At 47.9% G+C, this 21,683-nt stretch overlaps 1 protein-coding gene and 1 pseudogene across 1 annotated transcript in view; one reads left to right on the top strand and one right to left on the bottom strand.

Annotated features, from left to right (window-relative positions):
• Positions 1–1,927, top strand: part of SLC9A1 (solute carrier family 9 member A1) — a 52,162-nt gene extending 50,235 nt beyond the window's left edge. The window contains exon 12 of the mRNA XM_055397709.2: positions 42–1,927. Within this exon, the coding sequence (XP_055253684.2) occupies positions 42–388 (347 nt within the window). The 3' untranslated portion in view covers positions 389–1,927. The remainder of the gene's footprint in view (positions 1–41) is intronic.
• A 4,684-nt stretch (positions 1,928–6,611) lies between these two features.
• LOC148778478 (small ribosomal subunit protein eS10 pseudogene) lies at positions 6,612–7,378 on the bottom strand (annotated as a pseudogene).
• Positions 7,379–21,683: the final 14,305 nt, after the last annotated feature.

Raw genomic sequence — 21,683 nt, 5'->3', positions numbered from 1 at the left:
CGGGGCCGGAAGCCAGCTCATGCCTTGCTCTTGGTTTGCAGACCCGCTGGCCTATGAGCCCAAGGCTGACTTGCCCGTGATCACCATCGACCCGGCCTCCCCGCAGTCGCCTGAGTCCGTGGACCTGGTGAACGAGGAGCTGAAGGGCAAAGTCCTGGGGCTGAGCCGGGATCCGGGGAGGCTGGCCGAGGAGGAGGAGGACAAGGAGGACCCTGAGGGGGGCCTTACGATGCGGACCAAGGAGCCCTCATCCCCGGGCACCGACGACGTCTTCACCCCGGCGCCGAGCGACAGCCCCAGCTCTCAGAGGATACAGCGCTGCCTCAGTGACCCAGGCCCCCACCCGGAGCCTGGGGAGGGAGAGCCTTTCATCCCCAAGGGCCAGTAGCACTGGGGGGCCAGCGGGCGGTGCCTGTCCCGCCACGGACTCTCCCACCAGAGCCAGGGCTGCTGGCAGGGAGGTGGGGGTTGTTCCCCTCGTCCTTCCCGACCTGGACTGGCCCCGGCCCTCCCCCACCGCATGGCAGCTGGGCCCACAGCCCCCACCGCAGCACGGCTTCCCCCTGCCTCCTGGGAAGCACCCTCCCTCCAGCCAGAACTGCCTTCCTGATCCATCCATCAGAGGCGGACCTGCCTGGCTGTGAGGCAAACCCTGCCCCCTCCCGAGCCAAGCTCTCTCTCTACCCCGGACCAGGGCCTCTGGGTCCCCTAGACCTCCGCAGGGCCCCCTCCCATTCTGTCACCTTGCTCATTCAAGTCAATCTTAGTTTCTAACCAAAGAGCCTCTGGCTCAGCCTTGGTCCCTCCTGGGAAGGGAAGGAGCCAGGGCCTCCCTCGGCCTAGGCCGGGCCCTCCATTAACAGGGAAGAGACTAGGGGACCAGGCATCGGACTTGGGGAGGGGTCGGGGACCCGTGACCATGCCATCTTCCTGACGGCTCTCACCCTGGCCACCTCACCCGACCTGTCCTTACTCAGAGCTGCAGGCTGAGGGCACCTCTGAGCTCTGTCTGGAGCTGGAACTCAGCTTCTCCAAACTGGGCTCCAGCGGGGACCACTGGGCCCTTCGGGGGCTGCTGATCGGAGCTCCGGAGAGTGCTGCCTTTTATCTGTTTTGTTTGTTCACACTTCCATGTGCGGTTCTATCTGCACAGAGGGCATTCCTGTTTTTAAAACATTTTTGAAAACACCTGCCTGGACAGAACTCCCGCCATCCTACTCCAGAGCATCTCTCATCCTCATACGTACCTGTCTGCCCAACACTGTTCCCCAAATCAGTCCTCTGTCCACAGGGCTCTGATTTCAGAAATGACCTCACCACCCCCCATCCCCAACACACACACACGAACACCCCAATCATGCCTTTCTCTAACTCATAGATGCTGGGCCTCCTGGGACCTTCTTTCTCTTGGGCCTGACCCTCAGCTCCTGCTGGCCTGTTCTTTCTCTCCTCCCGCTCCCCGCCCCCATTGGCCCCTGGAACCTCTCTTGTAAGCACTGCACTCAGCTTGCTACAGAGCCCTGTCCTCGGGGGGCGGGGATGTCCCCTGAGTATCTCCCACTGGTCAGGGCTGGTGGGTGAGCGGAGTCCTGGGCCCCCAGAGGCCTTTGCTCATAGAAATACACTCCTCCTCCCATGGCCACCATGGGCCAGGCCCAGGCCTAGTGGTCTCTGCCCTTCTCTCTAGGGTACTCCTTTCCCCAGGATCGTGCAATAGTCAGAGCACCCCCCTCCCCAGTGGACTGGGCAGTGGGCGCTCATCTCCCCCTCCTCTCCATGAAAGTGCTGTTTTGGGCAGGAGTCACCATGCAAGGGTGACGTTGACAACTGTGTTCAAAGCCACCACAGCTGCTGCCGCTCTGCCGCCTGTACAGAAGAAACCGAATCTTTTTCATATTCTAATAAATCCATGTGAGTTTTTGATAGAGTTGAGGGCTGCTTCCTGGGCACCAGGGACTTGGGGGAGGAAGGTGGCCCAGGCACCTGAAGGACTTGGCTCAATGGCCGGCACAGAGAAACAGTCCATGTCAAGTGCTGGTGTGCTGATTCCCGTGGACCCAGCACCAGGGATACAGGTGTGAGCAGAGCAGGAGGCTCCCAGTCCTCAGGCTCCTTCTGAAGAAGAGCAGCGTTCATCAGTCCTGCCAGGAGGGCCATGTGTGTGTCTCTGTGTGTGTGCGTGTCTCTGTGTGTGTGTCTGTGTGTATGTGTCTCTGTGTTTCTGTGTATGTGTCTCTGTGTGTATCTATGTGTCTGTGTGTGTGTCTGTGTGTATCCATGTTTGTGTGTATCCATGTTTGTGTGTATCCATGTCTGTGTGTGTCTCTGTATGTGTGTCTGTCTCTGTGTATCTATGTCTGTGTGTGTGTCTGTGTGTGTGTGTCTGTGTGTATCCATGTCTCTGTGTGTCTGTGTGTGTGTGTGTATCTATGTCTGTGTGTGTCTCTGTGTGTGTATGTGTGTCTCCATGTCTGTGTGTGTGTCTGTGTGTCTCTGCGTATGTGTGTCTCTGTGTGCTTCTGTGTGTGTGTGTGTGTATCCGTGTGTGTGTGTCTGTGTGTATCCATGTCTGTGAGTGTCTGTGTCTGTGTGTGTGTGTCTCTGTGTGTGTGTGTCTCTGTCTCTGTGTGACAGGGGAAGGGGGGATGTTGAGCAGGACTTTCCTACATGACATCCTGGGAGAGAACTACAGGCTGAGCTGAGGTTAGCCTGGTGAAGAAAGCTTCAGCGAGTTCCCAAATATTCTAACTGGGAGCTGCACGTGGGAACACCCTAGGAGCTGAGGAAAGGCTGGTGTGGCCGGGTCAGAGAGTGACAGGCAGGGAGGTGAAGGTGGGACCTTGCAGCCCACGGTCAAGATTTTGGTTTATGCTACAGGCAAGGGAGAGGCTCTCCATTGTAAAGTGGGAACAATAACCCCTGGATGGAACATGCTCAGGAGTGTAATGGTCTCAGCACAGAGCCTGGTGGGCTTAGTTCAGCTGAAGTTGGATCCATGAGGTGCACTTTCTGGAGCTGACCACCAGAGGGCAGTGAGTCCTTGGCACACACCCCAGGCACCCTTGGGACCTGCTTTGTGGAGGATAGCATCTCCTTTGCCCAGACTTGGGACCTGTGAATGGAGCTGGTTTGATCCATAAAATCTGAAGTGATGGGTATCAAAAAGACCATAGGGAGGGACCACAGCATCCATTCCTGTAACAGTGTCCCAGCAAAAAATGGATGGAACACTCAAAGGGTTACTAAAGAACCTTCAACTAAGGAATTCTTTACAGAGGTGTGGGCAGGGTTAAGGGAACTTACCAGGGATGGGACTCAAGGGGATCACACTACAGGAAGCTGAAGGGCAAGAGGAAGAAGTTACTTCAGGGAGGGGGCTGCCTTGCTGGAGCTGCAGCCACAGGGATCAGAACACAGCCCCTGCCAGGCAGGGAGCCAGAGGAGAAATGCTCTGACTTTGATCCTGCTGGCGCCTCCCCTTGGTCAGACACACGGGAAAGGGAAAGGCGGTAGCTAGCAACTTCACCTGGAGAAGGCAATGGCAAGCCACTCCAGTACTCTTGCCTAGAAAATCCCATGGATGGAGCAGCCTAGTAGGCTGCAGTCCGTGGGGTCGCTAAGGGTCGGACACGACTGAGTGACTTCACTTTCACTTTTCACTTTCACACATTGGAGAAGGAAATGGCAACCCACTCCAGTGTTCTTGCCTGGAGAATCCCAGGGACGGGGGGGCCTGGTGGGCTTCTGTCTATGGGGTCACACAGAGTCGGACACGACTGAAGTGACTCAGCAGCAGCAGCAGCAACTTCACCAAGCGTAGTTCACACGGATGAGCCTTCAGCAGTGGAACAAGGGGAGAGTGGATTTAGAGAAGGCAGAGCCATTCCTTTTCCTCCCCCTCACCGTTCACTGTCGTCCTTCAGATGAAAAATGTGTGTCCCTATTGCTTAATGGCTACAGAATTTCTGTTTAGAGTAATGAAAGAGCTTTGGAAATTGATCATGGTGATGGCTGCACAAATGCCGCTGATTGTTCGCTTTAAAATGGCTTGTTTCATGTTATGTGAATCTCACCTCAATTCTTAAAATTAAGGGTTTATTAAAGAAAGCTCATCCCTAACAGGAAAACAGAACAGTCTCATCAGCTCACCATATCCTTGTCTTACCACATCATTGTTATCTCAGTCACACTCACCGGGAACCTAACTCAGTCATCATCAAGGCTCTTTCAACAAGACAGTAGAGGAGGGATAACAGCAGAAACCTGCTCCAGTCCCCGCTTTTGGAGCTGGTCACGAGACCTGTGCTAGCAGTCATGCCTTCCTCCTCCCACCCCTTCCATGGTCCTCTCACCAGCTGCCAGCACTTTGGCTGGTCTGGTCCTTTACTGTGTGTGTCTGTGTGTGTATCTGGGCCTTTACAATGTGTGTGTGTGTGTGTGTGTGTGTGTGTGTGTGTGTGTGTGTCTATCTGGGCCTTTACAATGTGTGTGTGTGTGTGTGTGTGTGTATCTGGGTCTTTATAATGTGTGTGTGTGTGTGTGTGTATGTATCTGGGTCTTTTTAATGTGTGTGTGTGTGTGATCTGGGCCTTTATAATGTATGTACACATGTGTCCTAAGTCTTTATTCCTATGGGATTCAGGTTTGTATTGGTCTTCGGTTTATTGGGTTGCCATTTCCCACTGTCGCTATTAGACATGGGAGATCTGAGAGGCGCTCAGTTAGTCCTCTGCTTCTAGACGTGGCCTTCCTGCCCACCCTCCCTTTTCTAGATTCATCACCCTATCTGGTACACTTGATCCCCTTTCTACATTTGAGTTAAGCAATATACAGAACTCAAAATGACCAGAAGGAAGACTCTACTTCTGACATCTGTGTTCCCTCCAGGCCCATTGAACACAAAGTCGAGAGAGGGAAAGCAAAAATTCCTCCAGGAGGTTATTTGGAATAATAGAAGAGCCACCCTCATTCCCACTGCTTGGTCCCTGGGCCTCTGCATTAGGGCTGTGAGAGAGGCGGAGCCACTGATTTTAAACTTACACTGCATCCCGCATGTCAATAACCCAAGTTGCTGTCTCCCAGCTGGCACTGGAGGTTTCTCTATCGAGTCAGCTGCTTCTGAGCGATGGGACACATTGTGTGTCCAGTGCTTCCATGGGCGAGACCATTGCTCAGTGCCCTTCACCATAAAAGGGAAATAGGCTATGTGTGGGATAGCAGAGTGATGAACAAGCAAGTACAAAAATGACGAGGCTGGCAGAAGCACTAAGGCGGGGAAGGCAAGTCCATGGCAGGAATGCATATTTATTACCATGAGGTAATACATAACTGATCCTTTATGAAGCAAGGGGTCAAGGCACTCAACCTGCCAAGAGATAGCTAGCTGGTCCCTGAAGGGTGGTGGTTCTCAGATTTTTTGGTGTCGGGATCCTTTTACACTCTTTTACACAATAATTTTATTGAAAGGTTATACTCTTAAAAATTGTAAACAGTTTTTGTTTATGTGGGTTTTATCTATTTTACTGGATTAGAAGTTAAAGCGCTAAACTATTTAAAACTAATAAACCCATTACATAGTAACATAACATTTTATTGAAAATAACTTTTTGAAAACAAAAAATGTGAGAAGAGTGCCTTGATTTGACATGTTTGCAAATCTCTCTCTTTTTTAACCATGCTGTGAGGCACAAGGGATCTTAGTTCCTTGACCAGGGATTGAACCCATGCCCCCCTGCAGTGGAAGTGCAGAGTCCTAACCACTTGACGTCCAGGGAAGTCCCTGCAGGTCTCTTTAGAATTTGGCTTAATAAGAGACAGCTGGATTCTCAGATCTGCTTCAGCATTTAGTCTGTTGTATACACGCTGTGTAGCCTCTGGAATATTCCACTATACACTCATGAAAGAAAATACTAATACTGTCTTAGTATTAATAAAGCAGAGCTGACCTCATAGAACCCATGGAAGAGTCTTCCTGGTCCACACTTTGAGAACCATTGCCCCAGGGAATAGTTCCAACCAAGAAGCTCAGCTGGGTCTTCGCTGATGGCAGCCTGAGCACTCAGCAGTGCCCACTGCCTGATCAGATTTGGTGAGGGAAATTTGTTGTGTCTATGTATACTGATTTTAATATGGCTGTTGAAATAAATTACCAAAAACCTAGTGGCTTAAAACAATACAAGTTTGTTACAGTTTGGGAGGTCATAAGCCTAAAATGAGTCTAACTGGGCTAAAATCAGGGGCTTCCCAAGTGGCTCTAGTGGTAAAGAACCTGCCTGCCAATGCAGGAGACAGAAAAGATGTGAGTCCGATCTCTGGGTAGGAAAGATCCCCTGGAGGAAGGAATGGCAGTCCACTTCAGTACTCTTGCTTGGAGAATCCCATGGACAGGAGCCTGGTGGGCTAGAGTCCATAGAGTCTCATAGACACGACTGAAGGGACTGACCCGGGCTAAAATCAAGGTGTCAGCATGGCTGCAGTCCTTTCTGGAGTCTCTAGAGGAGAATCTGTTTTCTTGCCTTTTCCAGCATCTAGAGGCTGCCTGCATTCCCAGGCTTGTTCCCTCCTTCCATCTTTAAAACCAGCCATGGCCAGTAGACTCTCTCTCACCTCACTCTACCCTGCCTCTGACTCTGCCTCCTGCTTCCACATTTAAGGACTCTTGGGATAACACTGGGTCCATCTAGATAATTCAGGAGAATCTCCCTTTTTTTTATTTTTATTTTTCTGGTTAGAGGCTTATTCAACCCTAAACAATCTCTTTCAACTTTATTGAGGTAGCTGACCGCGTCCACGACCAAATCCGCCTCTAAACTGGAATTCAGTTGCTGACCCAGCCTCAGTCTTCTCCAGGGGGCACGGCGCTTTGTCTGTAGGTGTCTCTGTTGGCTTCTCCTCATGTGAGTCTTGCAGGTCACTCTCCCTCCAAACCTTTGGGCCGCAGTCAGCCAGTCTCAGGATGGCTGCAGCGCAAGATTGGCAGGCATGATCTCAGGGGGCCAGTGGAGGTAATCACAGAGATACTGGATGTCCTCGTTGGTGAGGTACCAGAAGAAGTGTCTCCAGGCAAACTGTTCCTTCACGTAGCCTTGCGATTTGAGAGACAGCATGGCTTTCATGACGTGAAGATCAGGCATGTCCTTGTCTGCCAGCTCCGGTTGCTTGGGCATGTGGACATCCTTGGCCAACATCACCCCCTCCTTAAAGAGGAGTTCATAAATGGCAATCCAGTTCTTCTTGGGCATCAACATTGCAACGGCTACTGCATCCAGGGCCTGAGCTGGAAGAGCGAGAATCTATTTTTAAGGTCGGCTGATTAGCGGCTTCAATTCTTTCTTCCTACTTTAAACGCCAATACTTAAACTCCAATACTTTGATGTGAAGAACTGACTCATTTGAAAAGACCCTGATGCTGGGAAAGATTGAAGGCAGGAGAAGGAGACGACAGAGGATGAGATGGTTGGATGGCATCACCGACTCAATGGACATGAGTTTGAGTCAACTCCGGGAGTTGATGATGGACAGGGAGGCCTGGCGTGCTGCAGTCCATGGGGTCACAAAGAGTCGGACATGACTGAGCGACTGAACTGAACCTTAATTTACCCTTTGCCCTGTAAAATACATTCACAGATCCAATCCTAATTAGGATCCTAATCCTCGGATTAGGATGTGGACATCTCTTTATTTTTTATGCTGGGTCTTCATTGCTGCACATGGACTTTCTCTAGTTGCAGCAAGCGGGGGCTACTCTCTGTTGGGGTGCTTGAGCCTCCCATTGCCATGGTTTCTCTTGTTGAGCACAGGCTCCAGAGTGCGTGCTCAGTAGTTGTGGTGCATGGGCTTAGTTGCCCTGTAGTGTGTGGAGCCTTCCAGAACCAAGGATCAAACCCATGTCCCCTACATCGGCAGGCAGATTCTTAGCCACTGGACTGCCAGGGAAGTCCAGGACATGGACATCTATGGCAGGTCATTATTTGTCCACTACACTCTGTACATGGAACAACAGACTGGTTCCAAATAGGTAAAGGTGTACGTCAAGGTTGTATATTGTCACCTTGCTTATTTAACTTATATGCAGAGTACATCATGAGGAACGCTGGGCTGGAAGAAGCACAAGCTGGAATCAAGATTGCTGGGAGAAATATCAATAACCTCAGATATGCAGATGACACTATCCTTATGGCAGAAAGTGAAGAGGAACTCAAAAGCCTCCTGATGAAAGTGAAAGAGGAGAGTGAAAAGTTTGGCTTGAAGCTCAACATTCAGAAAACAAAGATCATGGCATCTGGTCCCATCACTTCAGGGGAAATAGATGGAAAAACAGTGGAAACAGTGTCAGACTTTATTTTTGGGGGCTCTAAAATCACTACAGATGCTGATTGCAGCCATGAAATTAAAAGACGCTTGCTCCTTGGAAGGAAAGTTATGACCAACCTTGATAGTATATTAAAAAGCAGAGACATTACTTTGCCAACCAAGGTCCGTCTAGTCAAGGCAATGGTTTTTCCCATGGTCATGTATGGATGTGAGAGTTGGACTGTGAAGAAAGCTGATCGCCGAAGAATCGATGCTTTTGAACTGTGGTGTTGGAGAAGACTCTTGAGAGTCCCTTATACTGCAGGGAGATCCAACCAGTCCATTCTAAAGGAGATCAATCCTGGATGTTCATTGGAGGGACTGATGCTAAAGCTGAAACTCCAATACTTTGGCCACCTCATGCGACAAGTTGACTCATTGGAAAAGACTCTGATGCTGGGAAAGGTTGGGGGCGGGAGGAGAAGGGGACGACGGAGAATGAGATGGCTGGATGGCATCACCGACTCTGTGGACATGAGTTTGAGTGTACTCCGGGAGTTGGTGATGGACAGGGAGGCCTGGCGTGCTGTGATTCATGGGGTCGCGGAGAGTCGGACACGACTGAGCGACTGAACTGAACTGAACACTATGAATGGCCTCTATCCCTGCCACATGGCCACTCTGTGTGTGGGCCCACTGAGCCAGAACCAGAGTAGCTGGGAAAGGAAGCTGACATCAACAGATCAGGTAATCTTGTCCACTTGACCACTAAGACCCTCCCTCACAATGGACACTTGTGTGAGTTAAAATAGCGTCACCACCTCTGCCCGTTTCAAGCAGCTCATCCATAAATCTTTCCCTTAGACCTCTTACCTCTGCATCACCAATCTTCTGATCTTATTTTCAAGTCCCTGAGCAGCCAGTCAACTTGTTAACCCACTGCTCATGAATCAGAGGGGATCTGTACCTCTGGTCATCTCTCCTTCCATGCAAAATGGACAATCAATGTAACCATAAGAGGATATCTCTTCATCACTGTCTTTTAGAGACACTATGAGTGTGGCTTTAATGTGGCAGTTAATCCATTTGTGGCTGGTGCTAACATACCATGCAGACTCATTTGGAAATCATGTCTGTGCTTTTTCCTCCATGATAACCAGTCACAGCAACTTCCCCAAATGGGGGCTGAGAGAGAAGCAGTGAAGCAGTAAGAGTACCTACCATGGGAATCTGAGCCACCTGTTCCTGCAATTTCCTTGTGCCTCCTGGACTTACTCAGACCTGATCTAAGATAGAATATTGAATAATAGAATGTTGCCATGCATGTCCAATCTGACAAAGGGAAGCATCAGATGATGTCCAGTTCTGGTTGCATGGGTCACTGGGTGTCCTGAAGTTAGGCATTCAGTCTCCACCATGCTCGGGTATGAGCCACGAGCTGTTTTTCAGTGGAGAATAGTTACTGGCAGAAGAGGGCACAAATTAATCCAGAACGCTAAGGGTCTATAACTGTACTGCATCTCTCCTGCTGGAGCTTGTCCATACAGCATATTTTCCTGCCATAAACTTCTAAATTGTAAAGCTCGAGGGACAGGGCAGCTTGCTTTGCAGTCTGGACCTGCTACAGCATCTTATCTTGCCGTGGGCCTCTCTCAAAACTTGCAATATTATGAGTTTTTCCAGTAAATCGGTAGAACAGCATGACCAAATGTAGTATATATTACCTCAAAAATCCACAGTCCCATCAAACATTTTGCCTCTTTCTTTGTTGTAGGCAGTATCAGGTTCAGCAACTCTCATTCTGTAGGAGATGTACTGGCATGCCCCAGACCTCCAGATACCCTAGAAACTTCCCTGACAAGGCATTCCTCTGAATATTTTGTGGGATTTATCATCCTTCCTTTGGCATACATATGCTCTGCTAAGAATCTAAAGTGCTTGCAATTTCCTGCTCACTAGGCCCAATTACCATAATGTCATCAATATAATGGACCAGCATGTTTGGAACTGTATCAAGATGACGAGCATCTCTTTGGACTAGATTATGGCAGAAATCAGGAGAATAAGCAAAGCCTGAGGATGTAGACTGAAGATATACTGCTCTCTCTAATACACAAAGACAAACTAATTTTGAGGATCTTTACTTAGTGGGATAGAAAAGAATTGGGGGTCAAGGATGGGCCCCAGGGCAGAGGTTGTGTTGATTTGCTCCAGTGAAATTTTCATGTCTGGATCCACAGTTACAGCTCCATCCCACCTCGTAGTTACAGCAATCTAGTCATTCCTCAAGACCCAACTGGTTTTTGCACCAGCCAAATAGGTAAGTTAAACTGGGCCTCAGTAGGAATGACCACTTCTGTGTATTTCAGATCATTGATGGTGGCACTAATTTCTGGAATTCCCTTAGAGATGTGAGTATTGCCTTTGGTTTGCCCTCGCTGCTTTTTTGGCCTCACCACAGGGCAAGTGGGATCTTAGTCCCCCAACCAGATATTGAACATGTGTTCCCTGTATTGAAAGCCCTGAGTCTTAACCACTGGACCACCAGGGAAGTCCCCAGTGGTATATCTGTCAGTTAATTGTCAGAATGGGTCTGTGGTCCCATTGAGCTCACTTGGGCTAAGAACAAACTGAAAGCCTTGAACTCATGACTCAGTGCAAGGGTGGACATTTAGAAAGCCTCTAGAATGACTCTGAAGGAATCGTTGATCTCTGGGGGCCACAGGGCAGATAAAGGCGAGGACCAAGTCCAGGCCTTAAAGGTTGCAAAGAGTCAGACACAACTGAGTGACTAACACACACACACACACACCAGGGCTGCAGAACCAATTAAATGTGCAACCCCACCACATCTCTTATGTAAATGGAGGGGCACTGGTTAAGAAAGGATGGGACATCCAGGCATGGGATGGGGACATTTGGATAGAACTTAGAACCCCAACACCTCCTGAATCTTTCTTGTTGGTGAAGGCAGCACCCTGGTTTCAGTCTGAAACCTTCAGACCTTCCTGGCATGAACACCCTGCAGTGATGTCACCTGGGGCCTTTGCCTGATGCTGGTTTTCCTCAGAACACCTCCATCACCTCTCACTACCTCTAGGCCATAATGAGAATTATATCCCATCAAGCCCACTTCAAGGCTTTCAATCTGTTTTGTTTGCTTTGTGTGTGTTCCCGAGGGCAGTCAGATGTAGAGTCAGAAGGCCGCGCCAGCCTTTGTAATCACTGCTGTCACCATAGTGACTAAATGTCCTAGCTACTTGGTCTCCTGACATCATAGCAGTGCATCTCACACCACCACCGGTCATAAAGGCAGTCACTGTGATGTGGCAGACAACCATCGTCCCTCACCCCTGCCAAGGAGGATGTTCGCACACTAATCAGGATGTGTGAGCCACCCATCCCAGAACCCCAGAATCCCAGCCAAGAAGCTATTTCCCAGGGCTATTCTGGTACCAATTATTGTAGCAGTCAGGACACTGGATGGAAACAGATGGCACATTTAAAGGGGTAACTGAAAAGGGCTTGATGAAGGGACGAGATCAGAGTGGTGGGCACAGTTGGAGGAGCTAAGAAAGGCTGCTGCGGTACTCAGGGGCCAGCAGCGGCAGGAAGCTTTACCCCCAGGGAGCAAGGGATGGTTCCTGAACCTGATGAGAGCTGCAGCCCTGGGAAAGGTCAGCCTCCACTGACCAGAGCAGAATGGAGAAAAGTGAAGGGTGAGCCGGTGCTGGTACCTGGAGAACGTCAGACACGAGGCCTCATTTTACAGATCAAGAGATTAAGGCTTAGCTGCCTGTGAGGAATTCAGCAAATCAGCCCTGAGTGCCTGTGTGTGTGTGGTGGGGTGGGTGTGTGGTGGGGGTGTGTGTGTGGTGCGGGGTGTGTGTGTGTGTGTGGTGCGTGTGTGTGGTGGGTGGTATGTGTGTGTGGTGGTGTGTGTGTGTGATGGGTGTGTTTGTGTGTGATGGGGTGTGTGTGTGGTAGTGTGTGTGTGTGTGATGGGGTGGGGTGTTTGTGTGTGGTGGGGTGTTTGTGTGTGTGAGATAGGGTGTTGGTGTGTGTATGGTGGGGTGTGTGTGTGTGTGTGATGGGGTGTGTGTGTGTGATGGGGTGTGTGGAGGTGTGTGTGGGGGTGTATGTGGTGGGGTGTGTATGTGGTGTGTGTGTGTGTAGTGGTGTGTGAGGTGGGTGGTGTGTGTGTGTGGTGGTGTGTGTGTGTGTGATGGGGTGTGTTTCTGTGTGATGGGGTGTGTGTGTGGTGGTATGTGTGTGTGTGATGGGGTGGGGTGTTTGTGTGTGGTGAGGTGTTTGTGTGTGTGAGATGGGGTGTTAGTGTGTGTATGGTGGGGTGTGTGTGTGTGCGATGGGGTGTGTGTGTGATGGGATATGTGGAGGTGTGTGTGGGTGTGTGTGTGGTGGGGTGGGGTGTTTGTGTGTGGTGGGATGTTTGTGTGTGTGCGATGGGGTGTGTGTGTGATGGGGTGTGTGGAGGTGTGTGTGGGGGTGTGTGTGGTGGGGTGTGTATGTGGCATGTGTGTGTGGTGTGTGTGTGTGTGGTGGGGTGTGTTTGTGTGAGATGGTGTGTGTGTGTGTGGTGGGGTGTGTGTGTGTGGTGGGGGGTATGGGGTGTGTGTGTGTGGTGGGGTGTATGGGGGACGTGGTTGGGTGTGTGTGTGGTGGTGTGTGTGTGTGTGGTGGGGTATGTGTGTGGTGTGTGTGTGTGGTGGGGTGTGTGTGTGTGTGTGGTGGGGGATATGGGGTGTGTGTGTGTGGTGGGGTGTGTGTGTGTGTAATGGGGGTATGGGATGTGTGTGTGTGGTGGGGTGTGTGTGTGTGGTGGGGGTATGGGGTGTGTGTGTGTAATGGGGGGTATGGGGTGTGTGTGTGTGGTGGGGTGTATGGGGGGCGTGGTCAGGTGTGTGTGTGGTGGGGTGTGTGTGTGTGGTGGGGGTATGGGGTGTGTGTGTGTAATGGGGGGTATGGGGTGTGTGTGTATGGTGGGGTGTATGGGGGACGTGGTCAGGTGTGTGTGTGGTGTGTGTGTGTGTGTGTGTGGTGGGGTGTGTGTGTGTGTGGTGGAGGATATGGGGTGTGTATGTGTGTGGTGGGGTGTGTGTGTGTGGTGGGGTGTGTGTGTGTGGTGGGCTCTGTGTGTGTGTGGTGGGGTGTATGGGGGGCATGGTGGGGTGTGTGTGGGGGGGGTAGTGGGGTGTGTGTGTGGTGGGCTGTGTGTGTGTGTGGTGGGCTGTGTGTGTGTGTGGTAGGGTGTAGGGGGGTCATGGGAGGGTGTGTGTGTGTGGGGTAGTGGGGTGTGTGTATGGTGGGGTGTGTGTGTGTGGTGGGGTGTGTGTGTGTGTGGTGGGCTGTGTGTGTGTGTGGTAGGGTGTAGGGGGGGCATGGTGGGGTATGTGTGTGGGGGGTAGTGGGGTATGTGTGTGGTGGGGTGTGTGTGTGTGGTGGTGTGTGTGTGGTGTGGTGTGTGTATGTGTGTGTGTGTGTGGTGGGGTGTGTGTGTGTGTGTGGTAGGGTGTAGGGGGGCATGGTGGGGGGTGTGTGTGGTGGGGGGTGTGTGTGTGTGGTGGGGTGTGGGGGGCATGGTGGGGTGTGTGTGTGGGTGGTGGGGTGTGTGTGTGGTGGGGGGGTGTGTGTGTGGTGGGGGGGGTGTGTGTGTGTGTGTGGTGGGTGTGTGGGTGTGGTGGGGAGGGGGTTTTGGTGTGGAGAGAGGGAGGCACAGAGCCCTGTCCTGGAAGGACTGACAGTCTGGGGGTAGACATACTCAGCCTCACTTTCCCATCTGTAATAGAGAATTCCTAATTACTGTCCACATCATAAATTCAGTAAAAGGATCATGCCACTGAGAGCCAGGAAAGCAATTATCCATCAAGACACTTTTTTTAATTTAATTTTTTGGCTGCACCACATGGCATGCAGGATCTTAGTTCCCCAACCAGGGGAACCTGCACCCCCTGCTTTGGAAATGCAGTCTTCACCACGGGATCACCAGGGAAGTCCCAAGAAAGTATTTTTTGAGGGTCCATTTTGTGCTATTTTCCGCACTCAGGGAAAGGACGGGGGATTGGAAGGGACACTCGTAGAGAATTGAAGCTCACCTTCCTCGTGCCCAGCGTGTCCCAGGGAGGAATCGAGGAACGAGGACAGAGAATCGCTTACACCTGGGACGATGCAACACTAAATCAATGCTAGTGCTGCTGCTGCTAGAAACTAAAGCAGTCACATTACACCATCCCGTAGTCCGTTGTGTGCAATAGCATTATGTCTACAAAAACAATATACAGATCTTTCTTGCTAAAAATGAAAAAAAAGAACTTTAGAAATGGGTCTCATTGGTAAAAAAAGAATTAGTGATGTCAAGATACATGGATTGGCTGGAGTATTATAGAAACAGACCACTGCTCTTTCCTGGACAGGAAATAAAAATCCAGCTACTGATAGTGATTGCCTGTGGAGTTTTGAGATTGATTGGAAAGGGGAAAACAGGAATTTGGGGGGATGATAGAAGTGTTTTACATCTTGATCAGGGTGTTATCAAAATTCATTGAATTGTACACTTAGGATGTGTACATGTTACTGTGGGTAAATTTAATATCCACTTTAAAAATTATATTAAGAAATCTAATGCTCAGCCCTCAGCTCACATCCTGGATAACAGACTCCTCCAGTGCTCACTGTTCTGGTGCTACTTGGGAGGCTTCTGGGAACCTGGCTGGTTAGACATCAGCCTGGCCCCACAGCTAGAACAGGGTCCCATTCTCCTCATGTTTGTCAGAATCCCTGGTGACTCAGATAGTAAAGAATCTGCCTGTAATGCAGGAGACCCAGGTTCAATCCCTGGGTTGGGAAGATCCCCTGGAGAAGGGAATGGCAACCCACTCCAGCTTTCTTGCCTAGAGAATCCCATGGACAGAGGAGCCTGGTGGGCTACAGTCCATGGGGTCTCAAAGAGTCGAACATGACTGAGTGACTAAGCACAGCACTGCACACAGTTGCTTTACAATGTTGTGTTATAATAGTTTCTACTGTATAGCAAAGTCAATCAGCTATACATATACATATATCCCCTCTCTTTTTTTGGACTTCCTTCCCATTTAGGTCACCATAGAGCACTGAGTTGAGTTCCCTGAGTGATACAGAGGGCTTTCATTAGTTATCTATTTTATACATAGCATTGGTAGTGTATGGATACTTCCCCATGGCTCAGATGGTAAAGAATCTGCCTGCGATGCAAGAGATCGGGGTTCAGTCCTTGCATTGGGAAGATCCCCTACAGAAAGGAATGCAACCCACTCTGTTATTGCCTGGAGAATTCCATGGACAAAGGAGCCTGGAGCCTGGCAGGCTACAGTCCATGGGCACAAAGAGTCAGACACAATTGAGCAACTAACACACACACACATCAATAGTATATATATGTCAATCCCAGTCTCCCAATTCTTCCTATCCCTCCTTCCCCACCTTGATGTCTGTTTGTTTGTTTTCTATATCTGTGTCTCTATTTTCTGTTTTGCAAATAAGATCATCCATGTGTGGTTGTGTCTTATACGAAATAAAAAATGAATACAGATGCTTGTCTTGTTTCTTTGAGCGAGATGAGTGCTATTAAGAGAACTTCGTGAGCTATTGGGAAATGACCCAGGTGAGATGGAAACACTTGGAGAAAGTGAAGGGGTAGAGATTCAGAGCCAGACACCTTTGAGAGCAGCGGGGGCAGCTTCTCCAGGGCTTTCCCCAGGGCCAGGAGCAGGTGGGTTTGCAGAGTTAGTGGCAGGAAGATGAAGTATGGCAGTGTGGTTGAAGGCTTTAGTTCTCTTAGGAAAGAGTGAGGGAAGTTCACCAAACAAGAATAAGCTTCAAAAGGGAGGTAGAAAATTTGAGGAACAAGGCAAAAGAATAAAACAGTAATCTTGAGAGTGTAGAGAAGAAGGAAATTGTGCTTATTTAGAAAACAAAGTAGAATTTTCCTTGTTGAGTCCGTCTGATGTGTGAGAACAGGAAACCAGTCAGCCTAATTATATGATATTATCAGTGATCTTCAGATACTTGAGCACAGACACCAGAAGGATGAATTTTGCCAAGTAAGATAAAATAAAAGGAAATGAAATGAAAGATGTGATTAGCATAAGAAACCATAGAATTGAGTAGAGATTCCAAGAGAACTAAAGATGGAAGAAGAACTGAGGTCAATGGACTGGATGTCTTCCTGAGAGGGAAGCATTATTAAGCAGGTGTGTATTAGTTCGGGGGAAAGGCAAAGCAGCTGTATAACAAAGATATCCCACAATACAGCAACTCAACAAGTTTTTTTTTTCCCTCATATAACAATCTTGCTCCAGTATTCTGACCTGGAGAATCCCATGGACAGAGAAACCTGGTGGGCTTCAGTCCATAGGGTCGCAAAGAGCAATTTAAGCAACACAACTGAAGCAACTTAGCATGGATGCAACAATCTTGAGATAAGCGGTCCAGGTTGTTGGGGCCACTGCGCTCCCTGCAGTCATTCAGGGACCAGGTCCCTCCAATCTTGTGGCTCTGACATCTCCTAAGCTGTTGTCTTCATCTTCATGATCAAATCATGGCTCATGTTTAGCCCAATGGAAGAGAAAAGGGCATGAAGGGGAATACACCTAAACTTGAAGGCATAGGCTTGAAGGTGACACCCGTCACTTCTGCTCAAATCCACTGATAATAGCGTATTGTGTAGGTGTACCTAGCTATGGGGGAGGCTGCTGCTGTTGCTGTTAAGTCGCTTCAGTCATGTCTGACTTTGTGCGACCCCATAGACGGCCGCCCACCAGGCTCCCCCGTCCCTGGGGTTCTCCAGGCAAGAACACTGGAGTGGGTTGCCATTTCCTTCTCCAATGTGTGAAAGTGAAAAGTGAAAGTGAAGTCACTCAGTCGTGTCCGACTCCTAGCAACCCCATGGACTGCAGCCTACCAGGCTTCTCCGTCCATGGGATTTTCCAGGCAAGAGTACTGGAGTGGGTTGCCATTGCCTTCTCCAAATACAAAAGAAGGAGACAACAGATTTTGATGGACATCTAACAGCCTTCGCCATGGGGGATACTTGAGAAAATGGGCATTGTAATTGTCATATTTGATAGCATAATTTAATACTTTCCCCTTTTTTGAACACTACCTAGCATACCTAATTTTTATGTCATTTAACTAGTTTGCCAGTTAACATCTTAGTACGTCAGTCTTTGGGAGTAAAGTTTCTGGTAAGCATCTTCCCAAAAGCATCTTCCTGAAAAGAAGATATTTTAGGAAGATGTTTATAATGAATAAGCATCCTTGAATTCTGACAAGCTTATGATGAAAAACTAGGCAAAATCTAAGTGAAATAAGTGAGGTTAATCAAGGTCTGGAACTGTTTTTCTCTGAGGTCTTTTGCCATCTGTGGGTTTGATATCTAATGAACTTTGGGTTTAATGGTCTACAAAACTTAGAATCCATCCAAGAAGGAGAAGCTGATGAGAGACCCCAAGGGACCATACTCTCAGTGTAAGAGTGAACCAACAGAAACCAATCCCACACTGCCTCTCACCCCAGGACTAAAAGGAAATACGTCTTGGTTCCAAAAAGACTGGGGAGGGGGAAGAAACCATATCCCTGAGAAGCTGCTTTCTGAACTGTCCCTTATGCAGAATTTCACATCATCTATCATGGTCTCAAATATTCAGATTGTAAATTTATTTAAGAATGATCCTGGGCTGGTAATACCTTTAGCTTCTGATAGAAGCAAATGCCCTCCAAAGGAATGCACCATCATGCAGAGCTTCAAAATTTCAATAAATTGTGTTTTTAAAAATGAGAACTGTTAACCATGCAGACAAGGGAACAAATTATCATGAGTGACCATAGTGGAAAAAATAGATACAATTGATTTTATCACAATCCAGAAGCTCCATCAAGAGAATGAAAAGACAAGCCATACAATGGGATAATACTTGAACACATTTAACTGATGAAGGAGTCTTATATTGAATATATAAAGAACTCAATAAGAAAAGACAAACCCACCAAATAGAAAATGGACAAAGAAATCCAAAACATACTTTACAAGAGAAGGAAATCCAAATAGCCAATAAATACATGGAAAAGTGCTTAACTCCATAATAATCAAGACAAAACAGAAAGTATAAGAAATATTACTATACACACACACCAGTTGGCAAAACTCAAAAGTGTGGCAAGACTAAGTAGTAACAAGGATCTGGGGCAACTGGAACTCTCATACACCGCTGGTGACTATTAGCCCAGCTACTCTGGGGGGCAGCCTGGGGGGAAGTAAAGTGGTATAAACACTCATATCCTGTGACCCTGTGACATCCCCACTGGAAAAAATGCTCTAAGAAGTACATGGATTCTTCATCAGGAGACATGCACCAAAATGCTCCGAGGAGATTTACGGAGCCTCAAACTGGAAACAATCAAAATGCCTATCAATAATAAAGTAGCTAAGTACATTTTGTTTATAATCAAACCATGGAGTATTAAACAGCAATGACAATAAACAAACTAGAACTTCACAATAACATGGATTAATGATAAAAACCCCATGCTGAGAGAAAGAAGCAAACAAAACACAAAAGATATACGAGGAATTGTTCCATTTGTTTAAAATTCCGCAACAGCAAAGTCTAAACCATATTATATAAGGATGGATAAGCCATATAGAACGATGAAACTGTGACACTAGGCAGTGAGTATAGACTAAGTCACTTCAGTTGTGTCTGATTCTTTGTGACCCCATGGACTGTAGCCCACTCTCCACGTAAGAATACTGGGGTGGCTTGCCATTCCCTCCTCCAGGGGATCTTCCTGACCCAGGGGATGAACCTGTGTCTCTTATGTCTCCTGCACTGGCAGGCAGGTTCTACCGCTAGCACCACTAGGGAAGCCATAACGCTAGGCAGAAATAACCTTAAATACAAGAATGATTATCCCTGAGGAAAGTGGGGGATGTGATTGAGGAGGGGCACGTGGGGATTCCTGTGGCCCTGGCAATATTCCATTTCTTGACTTGAATGGTGATTATACAGATGTTTACTTTATAATTGTACATTATACTATGCATTTATGTTTTATGCACCTTTCTGTATGTTTTATTTTACAATCAAGTTTTTAAACAGAACAACTTTATGCCAATGTATTTGAAAATTGAAGCAAAGTGAACAAATGTCTAGAAAACTATTACTTTCCAAAGCCGAATCAAAAAGAAATAAGATATCTGAACAGTTCTGTAACTAGTAACCTATCGCTATGTGACAAATTATAACAAGCTTAGAAACTTAAAAACACACACTTATTATCTCATGATTTCTGTGGGTTAGGAGTCTGGGCACAGGGCAGACACACTGAAATCATAACCACAAAAAACTAGTTGATCTGATCATATGGACCACAGCCCTGTCTAACTCAATGAAACTAAGCCATGCCGTGTGGGGCCACCCAAGACAGACGGGTCATGGTGGAGAGGTCTGACAGAATGTGGTCCACTGGAGAAGGGAATGGCAAACCACTTCAGTATACTTGCCTTGAGAACCCCATGAACAGTATCAAAGGGCAAAATGATAGGATACTGAGTGAGGAATTCCCTAGGTCGGTAGGTGCCCAGTATGCTACTGGAGATCAGTGGAGAAATAACTCCAGAAAGAATGAAGGGATGGAGCCAAAGCGAAACAAATACCCAGTTGTGGATGTGACTGATGATAGAAGCAAGGTCCGGTGCTGTAAAGAGCAATATTGCATAGGAACCTGGAATGTTAGGTCCATGAATCAAGGCAAATTGAAAGTGGTCAAACAGGAGATGGCAAGAGTGAACATAGACATTCTAGGAATGAGTGAATTAAAATGGACTGGAATGGGTGAATTTAACTCAGATGACCATTATATCTACTACTGTGGGCAGGAATCCCTTAGAAGAAATGGAGTAGCCATCATGGTCAACAAAAGAGTCCGAAATGCAGTACTTGGATGCAATCTTAAAAACGACAGAATGATTTCTGTTTGTTTCCAAGGCAAACCATTCAATATTACAGTAATCCAAGTCTATGCCCCAACCAGTAACGCTGAAAAAGCCGAAGTTGAACGGTTCTATGAAGACCTACAAGACCTTTTAGAACTAACACCCAAAAAAGATGTCCTTTTCATTATAGGGGACTGGAATGCAAAAGTAGGAAGTCAAGAAACACCTGGAGTAACAGGCAAATTTGGCCCTGGAGCACGGAATGAAGCAGGGCAAAGGCTAACAGAGTTTTGCCAAGAGAACGCACTGGTCATAGCAAACACCCTCTTCCAACAACACAAGAGAAGACTCTACACATGCACATCACCAGAAGGCCAACACCGAAATCAGACTGATTATATTCTTTGCAGCTAAAGATGGAGAAGCTCTATACAGTTAGCAAAAACAAGACCAGGAGCTGACTGTGGCTCAGATCATGAACTCCTTATTGCCAAATTCAGACTTAAATTGAAGAAAGTAGGGAAAACCACTAGACCATTCAGATATGACCTAAATCAAATCCCTTATGATTATACAGTGGAAGTGAGAAATAGATTTAAGGGTCTAAATCTGATAGATAGAGTGCCTGATGAACTCTGGACGGAGGTTCATGACATTGTACAGGAGACAGGGACCAAGACCATCCCCATGGAAAAGAAATGCAAAAAAGCGAAATGGCTGTCTGAGGAGGCCTTACAAATATCTGTGAAAAGAAGAGAAGCGAAAAGCAAAGGAGGAAAGGAAAGATATAAGCATCTGAATGCAGAGTTCCAAAGAACAGCAAGGAGAGATAAGAAAGCCTTCCTCAGCGATCAATGCAAAGAAATAGAGGAAAACAACAGAATAGGAAAAACAAGAGATCTCTTCAAGAAAATTAGAGATATCAAGGGAACATATCATGCAAAGATGGGCTCAATAAAGGACAGAAATGGTATGGACCTAACAGAAGCAGAAGATATTAAGAACAGGTGGCAAGAATACACAGAAGAACTGTACAAAAAAGATCTTCACAACGAAGATAATCACGACGGTGTGATCACTCACCTGGAACCAGACATCTTGGAATGTGAAGTCAAGTGGGCCTTAGAGAGCATCACGACGAACAAAGCTAGTGGAGGTGATGGAATTCCAGTTGAGCTATTTCAAATCCTGAAAGATGATGCTGTGAAAGTGCTGCACTCAATATGCCAGCAAATTTGGAAAACTCAGCAACGACCACAGGACTCAAAAAGGTCAGTCTTCATTCCAATCCCAAAGAAAGGGAATGCCAAAGTATACTCAAACTACCGCACAATTGCACTCATCTCACACGCTAGTAAAGTCATGCTCAAAATTCTCCAAGCCAGGCTTCAGCAATATGTGA

Source organism: Moschus berezovskii, chromosome 2 (assembly GCF_049115385.1).
Source record: "Moschus berezovskii isolate FMDL1 chromosome 2, NW_MosBer_1.0, whole genome shotgun sequence".
Lineage (NCBI taxonomy): Eukaryota > Metazoa > Chordata > Mammalia > Artiodactyla > Moschidae > Moschus > Moschus berezovskii.
This window is presented reverse-complemented; position numbering and strand designations above follow the sequence as displayed.